The 27,675-nt window shown below is 46.3% G+C and overlaps 1 protein-coding gene across 1 annotated transcript in view; it reads left to right on the top strand.

Moving 5' to 3' along the window:
* The first annotated feature begins 16,941 nt into the window (after window positions 1-16,941).
* LOC119186652 (uncharacterized) overlaps window positions 16,942-27,675 on the top strand; it is a 150,364-nt gene continuing 139,630 nt past the window's right edge. Inside the window, exons 1-2 of the mRNA XM_075893223.1 lie at window positions 16,942-17,459; window positions 17,606-17,749. Coding sequence (XP_075749338.1) covers window positions 16,942-17,459; window positions 17,606-17,749 — 662 coding nt within the window. The remainder of the gene's footprint in view (window positions 17,460-17,605; window positions 17,750-27,675) is intronic.

Raw genomic sequence — 27,675 nt, 5'->3', positions numbered from 1 at the left:
GTCACAAAGGGCCATTCTCTTTTGTCAAAATAGCAAGCCACCAGGGACATTTAAAGAGTGCCCGGTACGTGTGCTTCAGTCGCACCTTTGAATCGGTCTCCACAGCCAAAGTTCTAAAGGAGTACGGCACCACTTTTTAAAAGCTAGTTTACTCTGCCATGTGAATCTTATCGATACAAAGATGACTCTGAGCAAGTGAGAAGCAAATGAACTATTGATAAGATACCTCATTCCTTATATTAAGGCCAGGTTTCCTGTGACGCATCAGGCAATTCTAAGGATCTCAAGTTGCAAGCTGGCTAGTTGTGATGACATCAGATACCAAAATGGTCACTGAGTGTGACAAAAACTATCAAAATGACTGCTTGTGGTTCGGCAATGGAGCCACAGAGCGTAGCACTTGAGCAAGTTTCACAATTTCTCGCACAAGCATATGACGAGAAGCTCATACTGTGTTATGATCTAAGGCCACTGTAGAAATGGAAACTCGCTTTCAGAGGCATCCTGTAATTACTTTTGCAGAGTGCAGTCGCAATTTTAGTACATTTTCTAGATCGTTGAAAGATGAGCCTTTATTTGGCTCAAAAAAAAATAAGGACGTTTTCTGTCAGTACCCCTATATCACCACGGAAGGTTTGGAAACAAGTGCTGTGGAAGTGAAGCAATCTTAAGCAGTTGCTAAAGACAAATAATTTCTTGCATAGGAAACTGCAAGGGGTGAGGTATTAAAATGAAAAAAAAAGCTAGAAATAACGACAAGAAGAGTTCCGTGTTAGTGCATTATGTGCATTCTATTTACACACCACCTGTTTAGCAACTTATACGATAGGTAAATGTTAGCATGCATAGAAAGAAAAAATGGGAAATAATTTACCCAAGACCACCAAAATATTTGTATATTTTTAAACAATTCGTAACAAATATATGTAAACAGCATAGCATTGTACGTCTTTTTCATTAAAAGTTTGAGTTTATAGTAATATAGTCTGCACAACCTGCATAAATCACACATTACCTGTCAACCTAATGTGTGATGATATTTTTTTTTATTCTTTTGCATGGAGCCGAACCTTGCGGTGTTGCGAAGGGCCGGTGCAGTTTCTCAGCAAGGTTCTGAAAACAGAATATTAACTGTCCATGAACGGATCATTCACAATCATACAGCTGGTGTAGCATTCCCTGTCGTATGCATATCGTAAACTCACACATGCCTTCACCAAAATACCTAGCAGTTTTGCAGTGAAGCCTCAATAAACGCGTGCGTATTTTTAAAGACGATAGTCTTTCTTGGAAACCTTCGACGCAAAAATTTTAGTCTATCTGTACAGTTGTCTGTTTGTCCACCCGTAACAGTACTGGGTACCCTAAACGGCACCGGACGATACCCCGAACGGCCGACACCATCCGCAGCGCCCACCAATATTGCTCAAGAATGAGCATTCCTGCTTATGCGATTCTCAATGAAAAAGCAATTATTGCGGATATTGGAGGCACCATAAAAACGCGTATATGCGTCTTTTACTAGAAAAGGCTTACATAAGTTATTCTGTTTCCAACGCTTTGCTAAGGCGACATGGTGGTGGAACCTACCCGTCACCTTGCGTTCTACACTTTATCACCTCTGAGACGGGCCCACATGGCCGTCTCGGAACCATGCGCGTCTTTTTTCAAGATAACTGCCAGATGCCGCTCTTGTCTCACGTGTGACGTGACTTGATCCGCTCGTTCGCCTCCGTTTCACGCTCGAAGCGCTATGACGCAGCGCCTCTAGTATACCATTCACCGATTTTTATGCGCAGAACATCAAACAAACGTTTTGTTCACTCTCTCCAGACGCAAGTCTATCGTATTTCAACGACGTTTGCAGTGTAACATGCAGGTACGGGTCCAACTTTTTATTATTCTATAGCTTTCGACAAACACTCGAATCTGTGTGTTTCCAATTATTTTCTTATTGTGTTGTTGTTTATTTATTCAAATGAAGTTTATATGCACTAAAGGCACTGTGCAACAGTAGCAATAGTCGTGTGCTCGCTGAGTAGCGTAGTAACCGAAGCTGCGCCTGCCCGAGCGTCGTTAGCCAACTTCACTGCACCGACAGTCTCGAAAACAGGCATTTTATGGCTCTTTTCAGAACTGCAAAAAAGAACTTACCGAGACCAGCATCTCCACGTTTTCCTAATCTTCACTGGATACGACTATCTCCGTCTTGGTGTCTCCTGTAGTCCGTCGAAAACGGACTAACACTGCCAGCGGCAGTGGAGTGCAGCGTCGATAGAGGCATGCTCACAGTGTTTTTCTGCACACTCGAAGTTTCTTCGCATGCCGCCAAATGATCGGAAGGCCTTTTTCACGAGCAAGATCGCTTTAGCGAACACAGTGCGCTGGTTTAGTATTGTCTGGAAGCTGCGTGAAAGCAGCCTGCCGCATCGTCGTGGGGGCACCCATGTTTGTTGATGACATCACGCACGAACCAATGAGCGCACAGCTTCCGACAACCTCGTAAAGATGCCTGGCGCAGTGCATTGTGAGGAGGTCCATCCGCTCGCCTAAGTATACTTGCGGCCGAACACACTAGTATATTCTCTGCTTCGTCTAATCGCAAGAAAACGCGACTGCATTGGGTAGCGTCATTAGGGTGGTGCTTCCACTCCCTCCTTCTTGCCAAAAGTTCGAAAAAAGATACCAGACGACGCCACTCCTACACCATTGAAAAAAACGAGAAAACTTCGCGCGCAAATGCGGTCAGCGTCGCCTCGCACGTATCTTGTATGTCGCGCGAAGTGACGGGAATCGTCCGAAGAAAAGCAAGGAGCACAAACGCAGACGTCGTATTTCACTCACAATCGGTCATGTGTTACCGTCGTTTCAACAGCATGACCTAAATCTCCCCAGTGACAGCGTACGCACGAATGATCGCGTGGACCATTCGCCCAACTAATCATAATTCACCTTGTGGATATGCTGTGACTTTTTCTGAAATAAATGTCAACAATTCAAAGAAGCTTCGTGTTGTTGGTTTGAAAACTCAACATTTTAATTATTTATTCTCATATAATTGTAGTATATATTGCATGGTCGTCATGCGAAAAGTACATGTTGGATGCACTTGGGAAACCGAAACCGAAATTCACAAAAACAGATTACTTGGCGTAGCAGCAACTGTGCAGAAATTCCGCCCCGTAGCTTTGGCTGTGGTGTCACAGAAATTTGTGACCGAGTATAGGATTGCCTAGTGAGGCAAGCTGTGAAGCCTGGAAAATTAAACAATGCCTGCTTTACTACATTTCTTCATGTTTAGCTGTGCCACATTTGGCAAACGGTCGAACTCAAATAACACAATTTGAATTTTTATTTCATAGATAGCGCTACAACCAAAAATGGCTGTGAGGTTTATGATTCATTAAAAATATTTTGTTTTGAGCACTACGTTGTCAAGTTAGTAAGCACAACTAGATAACAGACACAATATGCACCTACTAATACGCAGTTGTTCTTGGTTTACAGCGTCCAAAAGAAAAATAAAATATCCAATTTTACAGAACACGGCAGCAGACAAACGAACTAAATTCACTGTTGCCTTGTGGGACTCCTAATGAAGATAAAAAAATTCTTTTCGTATAATCTCAGAAAAGGGCCTACTGCTTAATTATGTAGTTCAGAGTATTAGCTTGTATAGTTTTGTCGCTTCACTCATAATGAGTGAACAAGTACAGCCGTAAACTGCGACATTCACACACTAATAATTCATCAACTGCTTCTCACAGCACAAATAAACGTCGCATAAAAGCTTAGTGTACTGTAGTTTGCGATACACTAAATGTTATTGTTGTGCTCTAAGAAAAAAAAAAGATAATCCCACGCAAACTTTTTTATATATGGCCCATTTTCATTGCAGCGTAAAAAAATTACTGGTTATTTTATGGCTAAAATATCGTCAGAACAACTTTAAGCAGCACTTATTCTAAAAGCACTTAAGCTTCGCCTTGTTATATTGACTAGTTTCATCATACTGGCAGTACAACGGGGGCTTCTACAATGAAAATGACTTCTGTTGCTCACACTTTTCATTGCTCATAGGTAACGCTTTCAATCAGTCATTAACATTAGAGCATATTGGAAAGCAGATATTATAAGCTTACTAAATCATTACAATTAAAAACTATTTGTCAAGTGCAGCGAGCACAGTGCGTCCGCAAACAATGCGTAAAATGCGGAGCGAGATTCGCCGCAGTTGAACCGGCAACTTAACGGCGTTTAGCACTTGAGAACCTAGCTTTGGAAGAATAGCTTTTTTTTTCCTTAAACCGGGCAGGTCTCTTCGGCCTCTTGGATCTGTGTGATCTCTGATGTGCCAGCTTTCATCCGGATTTTGTTTCATCGAGTGCGTTTCCTCCCCCTGATCACGAGAAAAAAAATTGGCAGCATATCCACGGAGTGAATGATGGAGAGTGAGTGAAGCATTCGTCCGTCCATTCGCTCTTGCTTCCGTCCGTTCATGCGTCCGTCTGTGTGACCGTTCATGCATCCATCCACCCATCCGCACGTGCGTCTGTTCGTGCGTCCATCCCTGCGTCCGTCCGTGCTTCCGCCCCTGCGTCCGTTCATGCATCCATCCATGCATCCGTCTGTGTGTCTATTCGTCCGTCTATTCAACACTCCAAGTACCACCATCTCGCACCTTTTCATCATATATTCTCCATATAGAAGCACCGCCATCCAGCGGACATTCCAAGGACTAAACGAGAGGTGGCACACGCACACTTTCTTACGGCTTGCGCTTCGGGTCTACTTCCCACCTTTAACCACCTCGAGTTCATGGTATATACTAGTTTACTGTGTTCATGGCACTGCGGCCCAATGCTCGCTAAACCTTTCTAAAACCAAGAAGGTTACGCCCAGCGAGTATAACGTAGCAACCTTTTCCTGTCAGATAGTGCTCGATGTACATGCCAATGGCTGGTAATGGGGACCGCAGCGTGCACGTTAACTAAAAGCCGAATGCTCATGTCTCTCATTCCCCATTAGCAGCAATTGGCATGTACATTAGGCACTATTTTTTATTGTTCAACTACGCGCAGGAGAATTCTCCCAGCGGCACCACCTTGGAGGTCAACATGTGACCATTGTTATACACTACGACTACGAGGGACGAACGGGTGCCGCTATTAGGAGCTTCGCCCCTAGAAGGTGGATTGTCGTCTCTGATTGAGTTTTCAACATTTTCCAACACTTTCAACTTTGCGCCACTAAAGCCTAGTCTGACCTAGCTAGGAACGCCGGCCTCTCCGAGGGGCGTCGGCACGGCTACGCTTGCAATGACAAGGAGCGTTTCGACGCCACTTGAATCAGCGCTGAGCGTTCGCAACCTCGTCAAAGGGGGATGAAGAAGATAAAATGAAAGCAATAGAAGGATGGTGGTGATGAAAAACATTTCTTGATACTATTTACAAGTAAGAATGATAGGAGCAACCTTAAGGCCCGATCCTGTGTAAACTCCACGAGGAGTACCTAGTCCGGTACTCCTATGGCTTCCGCGGCTGCACGCGCCCTGGCCACGAAGGCTCTTTGACCCTCCAAGGCCGAGCAGCCGAGTGGGGCAGCCTCCCAGCTCTCCCGGGTAAGGGGTTAAGGGCAAGTGATTGGGAGGACCGCCGGGTTAGATGGGTATGCCCACACTATGTCGAAAGTATCCGCAAGCAGATGATCACAGTGTGGGCATTTTTTTGGGAAAGCCGGATAGAAATACCTAAGTATTGCCGGGAACACTACTGTGTTGGTGCAAAGGAGTAATAGCTGGCGCTCGTCCGTCCTTTTTAGGTCAGTCACCGTGGGCGGAAATCAGAGTCTGTTCGATCGGTTCGTGGCGTTGATTTCGCGAAAGGAGGTGACCGGATTAGGTTTTGAATCGCCAGGCGATGGAGGGCGTGGAGGTTCCCGGCAATCAAGTGCCTGGACTGAGGCGTCGGCAGCCTCGTTACCAACTAGCCCTGCGTGAGCTGGTGTCCAGATCACTAAACGTGTGTTTTGGCGGTCTAGATAATAACACCCCTTAAGGATTCGAGCGGCTCCACTGGTGATGCGACCTTTTGTAAGATTTCTACACGCGCTCCGCGAATCGACAATGATGATCGTAAATGCGGGGTCTGCTGAGACGAAAGTTATGGCGACCTCCTCCGCGTGAGTAATGTCTGGGAAAAGTAAGTGCTTGAACGGGAACGTTTCGATGGGCTACGGCTGCCGTGTACCAACCCCGTGGTGAGGGCCCAACGCGCCCGTGTAGAGTACTCCGAAACGGGACCCATATCATCCTTGCAAGACTGTAACCCGCACAGTTCGCCTGCCTTCGTGAGTATCCCTAGCCATGTTTTGGCGCAGAGGCTGAATAACCAACGCACTACGCCAGTCCTCTGGGATCGTGGTCTGCTCTTCTGCCTGATAGGTGTAGGATATTTGGAGGCTGTGAAAGAGACATCTGCCAGCACGCGGCTTGGTAAGCTGCAGGTACTGGTTGTTCAGAAGGGCCTATTTAAGTTCCCCGTACGTGTTAGTCATACAAAACCTGCAAGGCATTGGTTAAACGTCGAGATAGGGAGGTCTAGGGCGTGCTTGTATAGCTTGCGGAGAATGCATTCGAGCGTGTTGGCATCAGATTGGCGCCAAAGTAGGTAGGGTGTTGAATACAGAATCCCATTGGCCACGGAAGCGTTGGCGAGGTGCAGAGTGTCGCAGCTTCTGAGACCCCCCCCCTCGCTTGTTCGAGATCCAACGAACTATGCGGCCTACCTGATCTCCGGCCGTATGTAGCTTGTCCAGGGTTGTGTCAGCTTTTCTGCTTTTGTGTATACAAAAGCACTAAGAGGTGGATTTATTCGTGTTCTGGGATTGGCCCGGTGCGCAACGAAATTGGGATTTCTGCCGTGTCTTTGGGTTTGGAGCGAAGGTGTACAAACACTAATTTTGTTAGAGAGCATTTGAAGCTGCAGCGATGGGCGTAGTCTTCCACTACCAATGCTGCTTGTTGCAGGCTGACCTCAATGCTGCCAAGGGAATGCTGGATTGCTCACAGCGTGATATCATCAGTGTACACAGCATGGCGTACGCTGGGAATATCCTTCAGCAGTAGGGGGATATGGGTCATGGCAAGGTTAAACAGAAGGGGAGAGAGCACCGCTCCCTGTGGTGTTCCTCGAGAACCCAGAGAATGTGGGCCATGCTCCCTGTCTTGGATGCAGAGGTACGTCTGCCATTCTGTCAGGAACTGACGCATGTACCTGAAAGCATTTTGCGCACAGTCTGTTTGGGACACATGGGTAAGAATGAATTCGTGGGTGACGTTACCAAAAGCTCGTTTCATATCCACGGCAGCCACTACCTTATCATTGCTGGGATGCTTGATAGGCTCAATGACGTCACGATGAAGTTGAAGGAGTATGTCCTGAGTAGAGCAATGTGGTCGAAAACCGTTTTAAGGGTCGGCAAAGGTGTGCCGGGCCTTGCGGTAATTGGAGAGCCGACTCTTAAATGTCGCTTCTATAAACTTCCACACACAGGAGGTAAAATAACTGAGTCGTAGGTTTTCGATGTTTATAGACTTACAAAGTTTGAGAATATTACCAAAGCTATTTTTCAATCAATGGGAAGTAGTTCATACCCAACCCAAATTTGATTGTAGTCGAGGAGCTGATAATATGCCGAGTCTAGGAGGTTGGATAGGACCCTAATCATCACCCTATTCGTACTTGGCGCCGTTCCTCTCTTCATTTTGAACAGGGCCGCCTTCAGATCATGGAGTTGAAAGAAACGATCCAAGTCTGCATTCTCAAAACCTGCAGATAAGAACGCTGGTCTGATGGGATCCTGCCGGCCACAGAGATATTTCCTTAAGGGCCTGTGGCAATTTATTCTCGTCACCCGCGTAGGCGTGAAATGTGCGGTGAAGGTGTTCTTTCATTTCTGTGCGCATTTGGCTAGAGTAGATGAGGGTCCTAATGAAACGCCACGTGTTGCGGATCAACATATGCTTGGCGGCATTGTTGCAGCATTCAACCCAATTGGAGTCAGAGAGCTGAACCGCGTACTTGTCTGCTTCCTGAGGGAGCGATGCTATGCGAATTCGGGCTGACGTTTATGCTTTTGTCAGTGCCATTGGCGGACTAGGCTATGCAAAGCCTCCCAGAGCCGCAGGAGGTGGGTATCTACTGCTGAACAGTCTGCTCTGTTTGACAATGTGACGTCACAATGTGGTGAGATCAAGAGGCATCGCCTTCTTCAGCTACGGGTGCCAAAGTCGTGTACTCCGAACAGAACTTGTCCCAGTTGAGAAGTTGCGCTTGGTGGTGGGGACGGGTGAGGGGATATGTCCGAATTGTTATTAAAAATACAGTGGTCACTGCCGAAGATTTACTCAGTGTTCAATCATCCTGTATACTTGATGTTCTTGGTAAGTGTGAGGTCAGAATATGTGTCTCGAGTTACAAGTTACCAATGCGGGTCGGGTGTGCAGGGTCCGTAAGGATAGTGAGGGCCAAGGTGGAAATAGGTTCCGCCAACTTTCTTCCGCGCTGATCCTCTTTATGGTAACCCCAGTGAGGACTATAGGGGCGTTAGAGTCACCTAAAACGACTTGCAGCTCCCTTCCGGCCATGGGAAGGGCTTTGCTAAATACATCATCGTAAGTTAAATTTGGCTATTTCGGAAAACTGTAGATGTTTAGAATATGTACTGACGGGTCTTGCTTCCGAAGCGGGAGGAGAGTCACCATAACGTAGGAGTAGAGCGGATCGCATACGAGATTCACCAGGTTAGTGGTGTAATTTCTGTGCACGCACAGTGTGGTTTGCGCATCCCTTTGGAACACGGTAAAATTTGTGAAAACAGCGTGCTCAGCTGACTCCTGAAGGGCCACTACCGCGGGCAAATGCGTATAGGTTTTTAAGTGGAGCCGAAGAGCAGCCCACTTAATCTGTGCCTTAAATCTTCGACTATTCCACTGTACAATTGTAAAAGAGTTCGAATTCGCGCGGAGGTGGCGTGATCTAGAACCGTTGCCCGCCATCATGAGAACTAAGCGTCTGGGTGGCCTCCGGGAGGGCCAAGTGGGCCATAGAGGCTTCACTGCTCGATCCTCGCTTGCTTGCGAGGTCACAGTCAAACTGCCAGAGTACGCGTCTACCACGGCTACCTGGGAAAGAGCTCGTCGCGCTTGAGAGTGAGAGACCCGCTTAAGATTAGGACGGCGAGTCCCAATAGAGAGTTGAGTCATCTGAGCATTTATCATGCCCGGAATGCGGTCGAAAACGGTTTGGAGGGTGGCAGCCAATCGATGCTCGATTGTGGTTACTATGGACGTCATCTGGGCCTCTAAGCTATCAAGGTGCGCCTCAAGTGGGGCGAGGTGCACCGCGGTGTCTATGCGCTCGGACGGGGTTTTATCCATCTCATCTGGTGGTTGCCCAATGTGTGCCGAATTAGGTGAGGGCGAGCGGTTTGCAAGCGCCCCCACCACTTGTGTTAAAGAGGAAACTCGGGCCTGCAACCTGCGTAATTCAATTTGTTCCCACATGGTAGCGGAATGGGTTAGCGGTTTAGGTTGGGAGATCCCCGAGTGTGTAGGCGGAGAGGCTCCCCTGCCCGAGCCGCTCACCTGAGATCTTTGTCGGACGCAGTCGGCCCACGATAGATCATTCTGGGCTGCGGGTTTGAGTCCATGCAGTGACGGTTTCGGTTTGGGTGGGGCGGGCAAGGGCTGCCCCGCTGCAGACCTCCTGGCTGGAGGTCTACAGCAGTGGTGGCGTTCGGCATTAGTGGCGGCGTTCTAGGCACAAGCTGAACATTTTCTTCTGCGTTTTGCAGCGGGGAGCAACTGAAACCACTGCGGATCATCACACACGTGCCATTATTATCGACTGCGCCACAGAAGCAAGCACAGTCTGCAGAACACCAGGAGGCAACTGATTCCGAGACCATGTGATCTCCGGAACCACGTGGCCATCTGCATATATAAAGGCTGCCCCTTCACCTAGGATTGCATTCGGCAGCAGTGGCGCCGTTCTAGGCACAAGCTGAACAATTTCTTCTGCGTTTTGCAGGTTAGTGGTGCTCTTCTCGGAGCATAAACTTGGTTCTAGTCTTGAGTAGCTGCCACGGCTGCCCGGTGTTTAGTATTTGTGATTGTTTTATGTGGTTTTCTTCCTGTTGTCGGTAGTAACTAACATGAACAAGGAAGTTTCGAGACTGATCTCTGATTTCAAAGATGAAATCAGAAATGAGTTGAAGCAAATGAAAGAAGCGCTAGAGCGAGGCTTCCGATCAGAAGAAAGAAATCTGCGCCCTGAAATTGTTGAAATGAAGAAGAGCGTGGATTTCTTCAGCAAGACCCTAGATGACACCAATGAAAAACTAGTGGCAACTTTAAAGGGAAATAATTCGCTTAAGAAAGAAAATGGTGTGCTACAGCACAAAGTTTTTCTTTGGAAAAGAAACTGGCGGACTGCCAATCAGGCCTCTTGCAGTCTGAGCAGTAATTATGAAATTAAAGGAATAACCAAAAAACCGAATGAGAACCTTGTTGAAGTACTCCAAAAAATTGGAGAGGTAGTTGGCGAGACTATAACCCCTGAGAACATTGACGTTTGCCTCAGGGTTCGAACAAAGTAGGTTGGTCAAACCAATATAATTGTTAAATTTCAGCGGAGGGACAAACACGATCAACTGTTTCAGAAGTCGCGCAAGAAAAGGCTAACAACGCTTCCCTCGGCCTACCTGCTGAATCTCCTGTGTTCGTAAATGAACACTTTTGCCCTGAAGTGAACAAAATGCTCGGATTGGCGATAGCGCACAAACGAGAACACAGCTGGAAATTTGTGTGGACGATAAATGGCACTGTTCATGCACGCCGCACGGAGACTTCACCTGTTGTCCGCATAATGCGTGAAAGCGATTTGAACAAGATAAAGAACACTTAATTCACAGACACTACAATATATTCATGCCCAGAATAGAGATGGAGCCTTCAGGCTATTTAAGTCCAGGCGACATCATTACGAAGCACGACATTACTAACAAAGACAAACTGGTAAAATTTATGCATCTAAATGCAAGGTCGCTGTTGAACAAAACAGATGAGATCACTGTGCTAATTGAGTCATGTAACCTCAATTTTGATGTTTACGGAAACCTGGTATAATGATGACTCAGAGTACTATGCACTTCACGAATATGAACATTTTAATGTAAATTGCAAGGAGGGCAGAGGTGGCGGCGTTGCGATTTTAACTTCTTTAAATGGTTTTGATATTCTTCGAGAATATAGCATCGCTACCGGAGATTACGAAGTTCTATGCATTAAAAAAAGAACAGACAGTATTTGCGATCTTATATCGACCTTCTAATGCCAGCCCCTCTGTCTTCTTTCAGTTTTTAGACAATCTCCTGTTATTCGTAAATGAAATGGCTACCTAATTAGACTTGGTGGGGACTTTATTATCGACATGACAACCAGTACAGCAGCTACTACACAGTTTTTGTCAATCCTAGATTGCTATGACTTCTGCAGTGTAATCAAAGCACCAACACGTGTAACCGCTACGACGTCATCGTTACAAGACACTTGCATAATAAACTCGACTATTGATAATTAAAAATCTGGAATCACAAGCCATGACATCAGTATTCACATGCCCATATATCTTTTCCTCGAACGAATGACGTCAACTAAAAGCACGTTTACTAGTAATGCAACGTACTGCAAGATATCGGCTCAGTCACTTGATAAATTCCGACAAGCTGTGCGCAAAACAGACTGGACTGGCATATTTTCCTTTAGGGATGCCAACGAGTCATATGACAAGTTTATGAACAAGGTGAAAATGCTTCACTTTAAATCATTTCCAATTCAGCGCTACCAAAATCAAAAGCCATCGCGCAAGCCCTGGATTTCGAAAGAATTCACAAGACAAATCAACGAAAAAAACTAAACTTTACCAGTGCTTTGTCGAGTCAAAGAACTTGTCAAAGTAGAAAGAATATAAACAACTTATAAATGAAGTGAACAACGAAAAAGAAAAGGCAAAAAATGACTACTACACGCGTATATTTAATAATAATTGTATGCGCTGAAATAACAAGGTATGCGAAAAAATAAACGATGCACTAAATCGCAGGCCACCCACTACACGAATAGATACACTGAATATCGATGGTATTTCTTTAGGCGGCACAGAACTTGCGGACCTATTCAATGATTTCTTTGTGAAAGTGGGATGTGTAGATCACGGCATTCAGCCCACACTGCATCAAACCTCGTTAAGGGAGTCTATATTTCTAAAGCCTACTAACACTTCTGAGGTGATTGCAACATTTTCATGTCTGAAAAATAGCCGCAGTATGGATCTGGACAATTTAGAAATCAGAGCAATTAGGTATGCCATAGACCTTCTCGCTCCTGTTATAATGCACATTATTAACGCATCCTTTTCGGCTGGAGTTTTCCCTCGCTATATGCAAGTAGCCCGAGTACTAGTTTTACATAAAGAAGGTAATAAAAACATAATTGGCAACTATAGACCAGTTTATATTCTTCCTATATTATCGAAGGGCCTCAAAAAATTATCAACGTCCGTAGTGATGATTTTTCACAGAAATATAACTTGCTAATCAAGTGTCAGCACGGTTTTTGAAAAAGATGGTCTACGGAAAGTGCATTATATATACAAAAGGATCTTATTCTTCAGAACATTGAAAAAAAAAGCTTCTAACGTTAGGGTTTGTGATGTGATTGCGCGCGTTTAAAAAGTGCGCCACTCCATCAGCCAGAAGAAGATGAAGATAACGCTTGGTTGCGGCACGTGTGGGCGTGAAAACTTTGCTTCAATGAGGTCCTTCCACGAAGATTTCAAGGCCCAATGGCTGGGTACCACGAAAGTACAGAATCTCCAATCGGGACGAGACAAGTGGGCCAGAGCGGCAGCAGAAGCCTGAGCAGAGCAGATGAAGGGGAGTTCGAAGAAGACGGGGCAAGCGGAAGGTCGTCACCAGACCGGGCGCTGAAGATGGGCCGTCGGGCGTAGGACCCGAGCCTGCAGGTCTTCAACCGGCCGGGGCCTCCTGCCGTCGTGTTCCCGCTCCAAAGGACCGTGGCCATCCGGTCCTGAACTCCTTTCCAGAGCCTGCGGACTTCGGTTCCGGCAGGCGAGCTACAGCCGTCGGGCTCCGGGCCCGAGCTGTGCGCCCAGCTGCTTGACTAGGTCGACCCTGGTTCTCTGACGCGTCACCACCAGCCTGCGTTCTCTCGTCACAGACGGGTCCACACTCCTAAAGCCAGAGCCACCACGTTCCGGCCTGGTTTCTCGACGTGTCGTCAGCAGCCAGCGTTCCTTCATCCCCGTCCTGCCCGCGTCCTGAAGCCGGAATCACCGCGTTCCGGTTTGCTCATCGTCGGCGGAATTCAGCGTGTGGGTGAGACCGAACATATATCTTGCGCTACTCCCATCACTCAGCCCCTTTCGAACGTTAGGTTTAGTTACTGACTTTGAACGTTTTGTTGGGTGTTTACAGATGTGTTTCGTCATGTCCAGTCAACTGTTTATTAAGTGTTTTGTTTTGTGAGGAATCTTTGCCTTTTTACTTTTCAATTAAACTTTTTGTGTGTTTCTTGGAAACCGAACGGCTTTGTCCTTATTAACAAAACTCTCTGAGGCTCAGCCCGGGAGAAAAACAAATCAGCAAAAAGAACCCTGCATCACAGGGTTATACTTAGACTTTAGCAAAGCATTTGATAGAGTCAACCACCAGCTCTTGCTTACAAAACTAGAAAGATATGGCTTCCGAGGAATAACACTTGAACTTATCCGATGTTATTTAAAAAGTCGAGATCAATTTCTTGAAATTAATGAAGATAGGTCACAAACGAAACCTCTAACAGCGGGTGTGTCTCAAGGTAGCATCATTGGCCCGATATTTTTCTTACAACATAATGACATCGTAGAAAGTAGTGATGTTTGTAAGGTTGTCGAATATGCAGATGACTGCTCAATTTTCTTTATAGCAAAAGACTTAGAAGAAATAATGCCTACAGCTAGCACTGTCTGTAACAAAATTCAACGCTGGTCAAAGGCAAACTGCTTGATTCTTAATGAAGCCAAAACAAAATGTGTCATTTTTCGTGCCCAAGGAAGTTCTACTACATTACTAGATAACATTGTTCTGGGTCCATATAAGATTATCATTACGTCCTCTATGAAACCCTCGAAGTTATATTCACGGAGCATATGTTCTGGAGGGCTCATGTTGACAATGTGTGTGCGAAAGTGCGAAAAGTTATTGGTATTTTAAATCGCTATCGAAATACATTCCCCTATAAAATTAAGTGCCTAATTTATCATGCTCTCTTTCACTCACACCTCACTTATTGCTCCCTCATATGGGGAAACACCACAGCACAAAATATTCAGATGATGGAAACACTCCAAAAGAAGGCAGTTCGAGCTATTGCGAATGTTTCTTTCTCCGAACATACAGAAGAGCTTTTTCGGCAAATTAAAGAAATAAAAGTTGGTGATATTTCAAAACTTAAAACTCTACAATGCTACAAGAGTGCTATGCTAGGAAAGCTAGATTCACTTTTAACCCTCGCTGATCTACAAAAAAAAACAAAAGTACATATTCCTTTCGCCATCAGGCCCCATGGCAAATTCTTTTTTCTCGTACAAATTATGGACAACAGCGCCTTTGTCATACACTGCCTTCCCTACTTAACCATTTCAACAGACAAAATGTTGATGCGTTACCGCTTAAGAAAACTAAATTGTTGAACCTGTTCCTCTAACGGCTCATTAACATAGAATTAGAAAAAAATCCCACCCGTTGGTAATAGCATGCTGCTGTTATAGTATTTTCTATTTTATAAAAAAAGTGTTTCACGGTTGTACTTTGTAGTTGCTGCATAGTTTTTTTTATTTTTTCATGTCTTTTTCTTTATCGAAATGTTTATTTTATATTCAGTTGAAATGTTATTATTGCTTTAATGCTTTATACTTTGTAACATGCTTTCTTCTATTGTTTTGAAACAAACTTGACCACTGTCTGCCTGGGGGACCAGAGCTTTGTCAAGCCGAAGAACTATCGGCTTTTTCTCCAGTTCTTTCTTTTTCACCTTTGTATGAAATGGTGAAAATAAAAGATTTTTTGATTATAGGTGGGTCCATAGTTATGCCTCGTCGTGGAGCCCCCAGAGCCGCCATGCCAGGGAGAGGGGGCGGGGCAGGGTGGATGGCAGCGGGCTGAGCCACCTGCGGCGACGACCGAGAACCTAATTTCCGTTGGCGTTGGCGTGCTCTCTTCTTGCTGCCAGCCTGATCTACTAATGAAAGAAGGAACGGCTTGAATGGCGGCGCCCTGTAGCGTTCCTTACAGCTCTCGTCCCCGGTGATGTGGGACCCAGCACAGAGAGCGCACCGGGGCGTACACTCATGAGAAGCACGGGTCCAACCCGCGAGCGGCACCGCTTTTTTGCAGATCCCATAAAAGTCTGGTTTGGCGCCGGGACCGGCGTCGGGTCGATGTGCAACTGAGCCGAGCTGACCACAGGCTGGAACCGTTTTTTGTACGGCTGCACTGGTATGAGCAAGGCGTCGTAAGCAACGTACTCCAGCTTCACCCCACCGGAAAAGGAGAGGTGCACCTTATTCGAGGTGTCCAGTCGCCGCACTCGTAAAATGTTGCCTTGGGGCCAATAAATGCTCTCAAGAAGAGCATCTTCGGTGTCGGAGCTTCGCACTGTCACTACGCCATAACAGGAGTCTTTAGTGTCCGCGCGCAAGTACCCAAACAGGGCCACTATTCCGGCCGGTGAGGGAACCGCAAACTCACCGATAAGTTTGTCCACCATGTGCGGTTTCTAGGTGTAGACTAGGACAAGATTTTGTTCCCACGCCATCACAACAGTAATTAGCCGTGTCGAAGTCGCACTGAGGTGGGCAATGAGTGCGCGCAAGGCGCTGTTCTCGGAAAACGCGTCGGCGAAGGACAGCTGTCTCCGGGGTTTGAGCATGACGAATAAGTCCGTTACTTTCGGCTTCGGTAGGGGTTGAGGCCACCACAAAGACTTTCGGTGCCCCCGCTGTGGACCAACGGAGTGTCTCGCAGGCAACGGAAACGTTGGAAAGCAGTCGCTTGCCGTGTTGGCAGCTGTGGTCAGGGACGCCGCGTCGGTGAAGGCCATCGTGAGTGCGTTGCTCGCCTGCTCTCGGCGAGGGACCGCCGCAGCAAGTATGGTGCTCTTGAAGGATTCGGGTAGCTCCTGTTGACTCTCCGTAGACGGAACGCTGGTCCTTATCATGCTGTGCGGATCATATCCAGTTTGGGGTGTCTGCGACGGTTGCAGCTGTGGTGTGAAGCCGGCCGTCAGTTCGACCGAGAGTTTCCATGGTCACTAAGCCAGGCCACGACGCTGGCGTGGTCGAGAAGTAAATCGCCCGTAGGAGCCAAAGAAGGGGCCCATTTGTCAAAATGTGGTATCCAGATGAACCGGATCACATTTCGGTGACGGTGGTGAGACGTTCTCGGAGGTTGGTAAAGGTAAACCGGGGTTCTCGACAAAAATGATTTGAGCCGGTGTGCTGCACATTTGATACGGTCAGGCGCTCGTAGCGTCCGCCAGCGATATAAGGAGTTGAATGGCAAGTGGTTCAATCTAAATCGGCCAAGAAGAGGCAAGCAGCGGAGAGCGGCTTGTCTCAACTTAATGCTTCAGAATGCTTTCAAGACAGCAGCAAGGTTGCCATCCAAAGCAGCCTTCGGGCGACTGCCTCAAAGACGAAAGTGATCGTGGCCTGGCTTACTCTATAGCTATCTTCTACACATCGGAAGATAGTCGTCAGACTCAGAGAGGGTCTGGATTTACGCAATACCAGTTGCTACGGCATCTCCACCACCACCTTCATGGCGGCCGAGTTCACCGTCATTCAAGCATGCACAAATTGGCTCTGCTCCAATGTCCTGCGAAAAATTGCTGTGGTGTGTCCCGAAAGTGATGACAACGTTTGCAAAATCTTGGCTCTCAAGAACATTCGCGTCCACGGAAAAGAGCACGAAGTAGCGGTGTACGCTGCTACCGAAGGCAAATATGTTGAGAGAGTTACCCGCAACGTCGAGCGCGACGTCGGTGTTGCCGAGCTCGCAAGGCTCGTCGTAAACCAAGGAAATCGCATGGTTCGCGGAGTGAAGCGCATCAAGGATACCACCTGCGTCGTTATTCTTTTTGATGAAGAAGACGTGCCAAGCTACATCAGAGTTGGCCAGGCAATAGTACGGTGCAACCTCTACAAGAAGCAGATCGAGGTGTGCGGCAAATGCGCCTGCGGTGGTCAGCGTGCGGACGTCTGCCCCACTGCATTGATCAACGTTTCCCACAACTGTGAGGCCAAGGACCCTAAGCAAAGAGACTCGCGCCAAGTGAGGTAAAAACTCTGCAGCAAGGGCTACTCTGGTACAAGCAAAGCCTGCAAACAAACGTACCAGGCACCTTTTGTTATTCCACAGAGGCGAAAGGAAAAACAAATGGAACGAGCTTACGAAGAACCTGCGCAATTTCTCCACGCTCCAGGCCAGGCCATCAGGGCTATCTTCAAGCGGCTGGCTGGAGCCTTTCGCCATGGGACGTGGATCCGCACGTCCCATCATCGCGAATCGGAGCTCGAAAGAAAAAAGTGAAGAACCTTACAGAGCACAAGCTGGACCCTCTACCCAGGTAAGTGGGGGCACCACCACCTCTAACGATTCGGAGGAGCTTCAGAAAGTCAGAAACGAGAACGCCATACTCAGCTCAGAGTAAATCGAGGTCAGAAAAGAATTTGCATTGAATAAAACCGTCATTCCAGCAGCGAGATCAGATGAAGACCAAAATGATGCTATTGGTTGGAAGCACCGAGCTGTAGGCAATGTTCCTGAGCTCGACGTAACTGAAAGTCTTAACCAAATCAAAGAATCCTTGAAACAGATTTCTTCGACAGTTCAAGAAAGAACCAAAGGCATAGTGATGGTCAAGGGACAGAACCATTTTATTGCTTCTCGCCTAAGGGATCTTGAACATAGGATGGATCTCCCGAAGTCTTTGGCACTCACGATAGAATTATTGAAGTTATTATCAGGCCCCATTGTTGTGGCGGAGCTTGTACAAAAGCAGATACCGTTTCCCAGAGTGGTACCAAGGCTCAGCCTTCTGCTAAATCTAAATGTTAATCATGGCTGCGGTATCTGGCACCGACTTTCGTGCCTGGCAAAGGAACTGCTATGGATTCAAAAAGACGAAAGCAGTGTTACCTCAATGCCTTTTACTGTGTTCATAAACACCACAAGTAGTTTTGTTAGAAGACGCTCACGTCCGGCACCATATTTAGCAGTTACGAGTCCTTTGAACGCGTAAAAAACGGTGGCAGAGGCATCGTTTCTTTAGTCGGAAAGCGTATCACAGTCATTGACCACGAAGGCATAGATAAACGCTCTAGTGCCAGATATGTCTGCAAAGAACCCTTGGCAGGAAAACACATGCGCAGAGGATTGCTTATCCTCAACGTATACAGTTCGCTAAAACGACGAGACGAACGCTTCTACGGCCTCAAAGGTAAACCAGTAAAGATGGCTACTGACGTCGGCATACCCCTCGTTGTAACCGGTGACTGTAACACACCTTCTTCCACGTGGGGCTACCTTAGAGACTCCCCAAAAACGGCTTCAATATGCAAGGCTATATAGGACTTCAATCTCACGCAAATAACGGACTCCGGTTCCCCACTCGTTTAGGCAATTCGTTAGCGAGACCCTTGACCCCAGACCTATGACGACAAGTCGTCATGGCGAAACAAGGGGAAAGATCTCTGTTTCGACCATCTTATTATTGAAATGGCACTGCATGTTCAATACAAAAGCAGCAGAATACAGTGCACTGTTGATTGAAACCTCTTTCGTTCCGCCAGAATCGACAAAGCCTCTCTTAGTGACTACGCAGAGTGGATAAAAAGCCTCGTTTCTAATGTCTCTGCCTCCACTAAGGAAATAGAAACTGAAGAGAATTTTTCAACCGTGCACAGCCACTTAGCGCACCTCTTTGAAGCTAAAATGTCTGAAGCTAAAATGTAGAATGGTAGGTCACAAAGCCATAGTCTAAGCGTGTGCGTATGACGCTTTTGTAAAGTTTTATGAGGCATTCTCTATCACTGCCCCATGCCGTGTGTGATAATATTTTAAAAATATTCATGGTTTTAGGACATTTGTTTTTCAGGTATTTTATGTGGGATATAAAAGTCAGCTTAGAGTCTAAGACCTAAAATCTTTGTTCTTTGTTCAAGGGAATGCAGTGCCATTGTATATGAGAATCAGGGGACTAGTTAGGCCTGTCTTTTTTTAATAAAGAATGCAGGAGCTTTTCTGAGAGTATAACTTGAACCCATTCTTATAGACCCAGCTTGACAGCTAATTGAGTCTTGACTGTATCTGCCACTCACATACTGCAATATTACAGTATCTAAAGCCTATCAATACATCATCAAAGTATACTGAATAAAACAAGTTTATTGACATGAATGACCGTAGAGAGGTCATTTTTACTACAAAAAGGGTACAGCTAAGTATTCCGCCCGGCGGGACACCACTCTCTTGAATAAACGGTTTAGACAGAGCCTATTCTGACGGGGAAGGTGCGATCACTTAGATAGCTTTGTATTACCCTTAACATTTTGCCTCGAATACCTAATTCTGAGAGGTCCCACAAGATTCCAAATTTCCAAGCATTGTTATATGCCTTTTTCATATAAAGAAATAAAACAGACAGAGAAAAAAATGCTTGTGAATAAAGACATCACGAATGTGGGCCTCAATACGCACGAGAAGGTCGGTTGTGGAGCGGCCCTGTCTGAAACCGCACTGATACATATCACGTAGTCCATTAGTTCAGAGAAAGTAGAAAAGCCGGCGGTTTATATTCTTTTCAAATAGCTTAAAAAGATAGCTTGTCAGGACTATGGGCCGGTAACTTGCTGCACCAGGTGGTTCTTTGCTCTGTTTCAGGACGGGGGTTACAATAGCCTCTTTTCACGCTGAAGGAATACACCTCGCGGCGCAGATCTTGTTGTAGAGGCTCAAAAGCACCATTTGCGCATCGGGATGTAGTGGTTTTACCATTGTGTACATGATTTTATTGGCTCCTGGAGAATAGATGTGACAAGCGTTCAACGAAGTCATAAACTCAGCCATGCCAAAGGGACGGTTGTACTGTTTATTTCTATTAGGCCTGTGGTTCAGTGGTTTCGTTTCTGCTATTTCCTTATATTTACTGAAACTTGATGAGTAGTGTGAAGAGCTAGACACGTGTTCGAAATGTTCACCAAGTGCATTTGCCTGGTCTTCAAGGCTGTTGTCCTGGTTGTCAACAGAAGGTATAGGGTTAAATTGCAACTGCTTATCTGATAAATTTCTTAACCTATTCCAAAATTTTACTTCTTGTGTGTATGATTTCATACTCGAGAGAGTTCACCCAGCTATCTTTTCTAGCACTACGACGATCGCGCCTGTCCTCCGACTTTACTTGTTTAAAGTTTTCAAGATTTTCTGACGTCGGACGCTGGCGTAGCAAACGCCGTGCCTTACTTTGTTCTTAGGGGTGAAGCTCCTTATAACGGCAACCGTTCGTCCCTCGTAGCCGTTGTAGTATGTAACAAGTATAACATTTTCACCTCCAAGAGGGTGCCGGTGAGAGATTTCTTCTGTGCGTTGTTGAGCAATAAAAATAGTGCTCAATGTACATATCAATGGCTGCTAATGGGGAATGAGAGACAGGAGCATTCGGCTTTTAGTTAACGCGCGCTGCGATCCCCATTGGCAGTCATTGGCATGTACATTGAGCACTACGTGACAAGAAAGGGTTGCTACGGTATACTCGCTGGTTGTAGCCTCCTCAGTTTTAGAAACGTTTAGTGAGCGTTGAGCCGCAGTGCCATCAATACAACTAGTCTATACCAAGAATGAGCTCGAGGTGGTTAAAGGTGGGAAGTAGATACGAAGCGCAAGCCGTGAGAAAGTAAAAGCTGAATTCTCCTGTCTCTCATTTCCAATTAGCAGCCATTGGCGTGTACATTGAGCAATATCTGACAGGAAAAGGTAGCTACGCTACACTCGCTGGGCGTAACCTCCTTGGTTTTAGAAATGTTTAGCGAGCGTTGGGCCGCAGTGCCATGAGAACAGTGAACTAGTATACACAATGAACTCGAGGTGGTTAAAGGTGGGAAGTAGACCCGAAGCGCTAGCCGTAAGAAAGTGTGCGTGTGCCACCTCTCGTTTAGTCCTTGGAACGACCGCCGGATGATGGCGCTTCTATATGAGGATTATATGATGAAAAGATGTGAGATGGTGGTACTTGGAGTGTTGAGTAAATGGACAAACGGACACACAGATAGATGTATGGATGGACGCATGAACGGACGCAGGGGTGGATGCATGGACGAACGCAGGGGCGGATGCATGGATAAACGGAAGCGAGAAAGAATGGACGGACGAATGGTTCGCGCCACTCTCCATCATTCACTCCGTGGATATGCTGCCACTTTTTTTTTCATCCATTTCATCACTGGTCATTCCACCATGGAACACAGTGTTTTTTTGGGCCCCGTTTGTCAAGAGAATACAATATAGCTTAGTATCAACTCTAAAAGCGGTAAAATTGGCAATAGCATCATTTATGTCAAATTTATTAAAAGCATATCAAGTTGTACAAGTTATACAAGAGAACTTTTCTGAATCTGCGCATGATAATTTTCACTGAGGGTTATGTGGTATAGATTGCTCCTCTGCGGGCTTGAGACAGGTAGAGAAGTGGTCACTGCTGTAGGGGTTTTCAATTACCTCCCAATCTAGGCAGGGTAAAAGAGTGGCTGAGCACATTGTTAGGTCTATCGCAAAATAAGTGTTGTGTGTGGTGCTGTAGTATGTTGGTTGCTTTTTTTGTTAAGAAGGCATGGGCCAGAGTTCAAGAGATACCACTCTATCAAGCGGCCCCATGCATTACATTGAGAGTCTCGCCAGAGTGAGTTGTGTGCATCAAAATCACCAGTTAAAACAAGTGGCTCTGGGAACTGGTTAACTAGGCCTTCAAAATCAGCCCTGCTAAGCACTTGATCCGGGGGGATATCTCTATTAAAAATCCTGGGTTGTTGAAAGCTGGAGTCGGTGGTGGATATGGTGGGAAGAATAGCGGATATGGTGGAAATATTAGTAGATATGGTGTAAACTGTAGTGAGCATAATGGCTGATGACAGCGAAAATGGAAGAAATGATGACTCTACCTCAAGCAAGTGGGAGAGGACCCTCAGGAGCTCACTTCTCGCCGACCAGCAATGGGCCGTCCAGCAGGCCCACGAAGCGGCCGCCAGGTACTCCCTGTCGGTCCCTACGTGGGAGACGCCCGCTACGTGCTAAGCGCGTCCTGCAGAATTGAAATAAAGTTTTTCATTCCATTCCATGGCAGATGGTGGTAGTGGTGGCAAGCCAATGGTGGTGATGGTTGGAAATGCCGGCTGATGACGGCTAGAGTGGAAAAAGGGTGGCAGATGGTGGTGGTGGTGGCGAGCCAATGGTGGTGATGGTGGAAAATGCCGGCTCATGGTGGCGAGGCAAAACATGTTTGATGGAAAGCTTAGTGAGCAAGGCGGATGACGGTGGCATGATGGAAGCTTGGTGGATGATGGTGGCATGAGGAAAAGCACATGACAGTATGTGAAATTACTTAATTGTAGTGTTTTTTATTGATTGATTGATTTGTGGGGTTTAACGTCTCAAAACCACTATTTGATTATGAGAGACGCTGTAGTGAAGGGGTCCGGAAAGTTTGACCACCTGGGGTTTTTTAAGGTGCACCCAAATCTGAGTACACGGGACTACAACATTTCCGCCTCCATCGGAAATGCAGCCGCCACAGCTAGGATTTGATCCCGCGATTGGCGGGTCAGCAGCCGAGTACCTTAACCACTAGACCACCGTGGCGGGGCAGTGTTTCAATCTTGTATGCGCAGATATATATGTTTACGTCAAAAAAACCAACGCTGCTCATTACGCTTTCTAGTACGTTTTTTTTATTCCTGTGGTATCAACAACGCTTCAATTTCTGTGGAGCATAGAATATGCGGCCGGATACATGTGTACATTTCGCGTACGTACCTACATCAGTTTGACATCCGCGATGTGCTTCTTTGTTGTGCTTTTTAGAAGACTATAACTGTAAACATGGCAAGAAATGTTTTACATCAGCGCGCAGTTGTCGACAAATAAATGGGCTCTAGTTCGCAATTGCCCCTCTCAATCACTAGAGCACAATACAGTGGTCACTTGATGTCGCCACGCTAGAAACGCAACTCTGGTAATTCTTGCACACTCTATTGTTTGAGCCGTACCTTTAAGTTAACAAAGTTCGCGCGAATATGCATAAACTTTCATTTTCGACATGCGTCGAGATGAGCCCCAGTGAATATGACTTTAACCCTTCTGTTCTACTACCATGATTTCCACCAAAGGTTAGTCATTCCGACCGAACCCGTACTAGTGTTATCGGCGCTTCTGGGTTTCAGAATACCTGAATTTCACGAGTGATTGATTGATGGATTTGTGGGGTTTAACGTCCAAAAACCACCATATGATTATGAGAGACGTCGTAGTGGAGGGCTCCGGAAATTTCGACCACCTGGGGTTCTTTAACGTGCAATTTCATGACTGAAAAAAATGACAATACAGCACATCTGGAGATCATTTAACCTAATTGATGCCTTTTTTATTGTGTACCGTGTCCGCGCAAGAAGTGACAAACATCGATGCGATGTGCTTGCAGTGCTTCCACCAAAGGTACGCCTGCCTTCACTGACAGCCGCCGGGCGCACTCGCAGGCACTTCACTGGCTCTCATGCGAGAACATAGACACGTCAATTTGTATGCTTACTGAACCAATATGATAGCACAATCTTTCTGGCATACTGCATTTGGTTTGGCCAAACCGTTATGTAGTTGTTCCTAACGACAGAGCAACAGCGGTGTGCTGGCAAGACTGCATCGTGCGTTGCGCAAAATGCATCAACATCAATTCTGTGGGCGTATCTATCGAATGAGCATAGAAGCGTCATAAAGCCTGAAATGATATCGCCCTTTGGAAGGAGCGAGAAACGGATAATAAACTTAGCAGTAACCGCTGAATAACTCGACCTGCTCCTCAGTCCACTGAGTTGTTCTTTTTTTCCTTGCCGTTGTAAATTGTAATAAAAACATACCACTGTTGCCATTATTGCAGTGGCCATTGTTACAGGCAGCAGTTGATCGTGTTTATCAAATGCGCAACTTTTTGTACCAGGTGTAGAACCCGTCTTTCCCGAGTAAACAACAAACAGGACTGATGTTAAGCAGTGACTTTGTGAGTTGACTACTTCTTTAACACCCACATCGCAATCTGTCGGCGTAGCGCAGTGGTTAGTGTGCTGTGTTCGAAATTCAGAGGTGGCAGGTTCGCTACCGCACCTTTCTTTTACGTGTGCTTTTTACATCGTTTTTTGTACAGTTATATTTATTATTTCTTTAGCGGCAGCTCGTCATGGTGGTTCTGACGCTGCTTCGCGCTCCAGCATTGCCGGCTGAAGCGCGCCATCCACCATCAGCTCCACCAGACACCGTGTGCCATAAATATTTCCACTGCCATAATCCACCCAAATGGTGGTTAGTGGAATCCGCTATGCCTATGGTGGACGTTTTTTTTTTCAATAGGGATATAGAGAGCAGATAGTTATGGTTCTATTAGGCAAGATGGTATGAATGGCCACTGCCTCCAATGAAGTTTCAAGTTGTACCGGCTTGCTTGAAATAGACCTTACTGAAATGATAGATACCCCACCTGACAATGCAAGGCGGCCGGTATGGTCCTTACAAAAAATGACATATTGATTTAAGAATGTTGTGTTTTTTGGCTGTAGATGTGTTTCCTGTATACAAAGCACTTTAGGTATAAAGGTGCAAATAAGTTATCGCGTGTCATCTACTTTATGTAAAAGGCCTCTAACATTGCACTGCAGAATCTCTGTAGCCATTATTCCCTAAAAGGGTAAAGACTCTGTATATAAAGATTTGTTTCATGGCAGACCCTTTTTTGGAGGAGCTGTTATGCGTTGTTTGTTTCTAGCAGCACGCTCAAGAGAGCGGTGCCACTTCTTCGACACCACCGGTGTCGAGGTTACTGGTGATGTATGCATCGCCTCACTGGAGACGCTGGTTGAACGCACAGTGTGCGCAGACTGTTGTTTCAGCTTCGACTCGCGAGAAGAGGCCGTGGAGGCCACTGAGCCACTAGGCTGTTTGTTTTTGTTCGAGGGCAGAGCAGCAGCAGGTGCTGCACTCAGCTTGGGGGCTGGTGGCTTAGCTGCTGCATCGCTGCGTGAGGTCTTAGCGGAAGCCAATGGCCGTTGTGACACTGCCCCATCGCGCGTCACATGGGCATATCTAGTGGGCTGTACTATTGAGAGCCGCTTTCATGTCTCTTTGAACAATACATTTTCTTTTAATTTGATAGTTATAATCTTTTTCCTTTTTTCATGCAGGGCGAAGGACGTTTAGCAAGGCAGTTCGCACAGTGGGGTGTGTTGTTGCAGTCATCAGAGGAGTGTTCATGCTCACCACATTTTGTACACGTTGGTGGTGCTCGGCAACTCAAAGATCCGTGACCATACCTCTGGCACCGGAAACATCGTCTGGGGTTAGGTACATACGCTCTGACACGAACTTTCGTATACCCGGATTTGTTATGTTCTGAGAGCCTGCTCGAGTCGAATGTGAGGATAAGGTGCTTGGTTGGTATTTCTTTGTTATACCTGCGTATCTTTATTCTCTTAACCTCATTCAAATTTCACTCTTTCCAGCTGTCAATTAATTCTGCCTCAGTTAGTGTAATCAGGTCATTGTCTGTTACTACACCAAGACCTGTGTGCTATCACATTGATCTGTGTGCTATCACAGGAATGAGGATATCTCCGAATCTCTCAAGGATGGCAAGTTGCTCATGTTGAGACTTACAAAAGATCTCAAAAAGAAGATATCTACTTAGCATTTTACTGATCCTATATACTGGTCCTAGTTTTTCTTGGAGGCATTGCACAACAAGGAAAGCTGAGACACCTCTCGCTGGCTTGTTTGTTTGCTCGTTGTGGATTACACGATAACGGCAGAAGTTGTCTTTATATGATGCGAATAATCTCGATGTCACTTCGGTGCGCACTTTTTTGAGAGACTGATCAGAAAGTGAATGGAAGGGAGTACCCATGAAATGTTTTATAATTCGGCAGCTATGGTAGCCACTCACCATCGAGCCCGACAAGGGGACGCTACAATGCTTGGGTAACACACGTAGACGCCAGCTTTACATTGCTGCTATAACGCAATTTATCATAACCAAGGGTGGTTATACAACACAAGGTTAACCCAGGCTGCCTACAAAACTGGGAAGCAACTGATAGGATTAGATGACAGGACAGATAGGAAAGAAGATAGAAAAGAAAATGGTAGGAGAGGATTGATAAAAGAAGGTGACTGCCAACTTTCCCTGCGTTGGTTAGCCCAGGGGCGCCATCTGCATGAAGCCGAAGGGGTGTATTTCCTCTGACGGGGGGCCTCAAAAGTCCAATAACCCGGCGTCGGCTAACCCCCAGGAGCCACTTTTCCCAGACACGGCTCATCAACGCATGGCTAGGCATTGGAGTGAGTCGAACTCCCCCAGTTATCTCGGGTCCGTGGTGTCGCTACACACACCAAACGCCAGCTTCTGTGGACACATCTGCGGCACTCCGGCTACATCATGCCTTCTTTTTAGGTCATATCAATTACATTGCCTCTATGAATATTTGCACTATTGCCGAAAAAGCCGAATTAAAATTCTTGATTTGACAAACTGTTCAAAAGGTTTTAGGCCTCCCTTCTCGAACGAATATCATGAAATTGGAGGCGCTGTGTGTTCGTAACAAGCTTGATGAATTAATCGAAGCACAGCAAACTGCCCACATTTCCGGGATTTCGTCGATTCTATGCAGGCGATTCTATGCAGAGCGGGTACCACCTCTCCTCTTACTAAAGAGAGAGCAGTTCTTTTTCCAGACCTTGTGAAGTCGACAATAATAGTCAATCCGCTACCAGGAAACATGTATTCGTTATATAATCAAGGTGGAAGAAGAGCGAGGGTTAAAGCCCTCCTGTCCAATTTAAATAGCAGAAGCGAAAACCTGCTCTTCGTAGACGCATCTCGGTCGGGACCGTTTAGCTTTGTAGGCGTAGTGGTAGACATGAGCGGCCATACCGTTAGTACTGTATCGGTGAGGGCCAAGTGCATCGGGGTAGATGAACAGGTCGCTATCTCTCTAGCGCTGATGACTACGAATGCAGCCCCTAATTTTTCTGATTCCATGATGGCCATCAGGTCGTTTGATACCAACCAAATATTTTTAGCTGCTTATAAAATTTTCATTACGACACAGTCTTTTCTCTCGAGTTGACGTGGTTCCCCGCCAACGTGGGCACCTCCGTCTCCGGCATCACCAACCCCAATGGAATGACTCACAATCGGTCGCGAGGATTCATTCTCCGCTTCTGGCTAACCAGGCCCCCTCATAC

Source organism: Rhipicephalus microplus, chromosome 4 (assembly GCF_043290135.1).
Source record: "Rhipicephalus microplus isolate Deutch F79 chromosome 4, USDA_Rmic, whole genome shotgun sequence".
NCBI lineage: Eukaryota > Metazoa > Arthropoda > Arachnida > Ixodida > Ixodidae > Rhipicephalus > Rhipicephalus microplus.
This window is presented reverse-complemented; position numbering and strand designations above follow the sequence as displayed.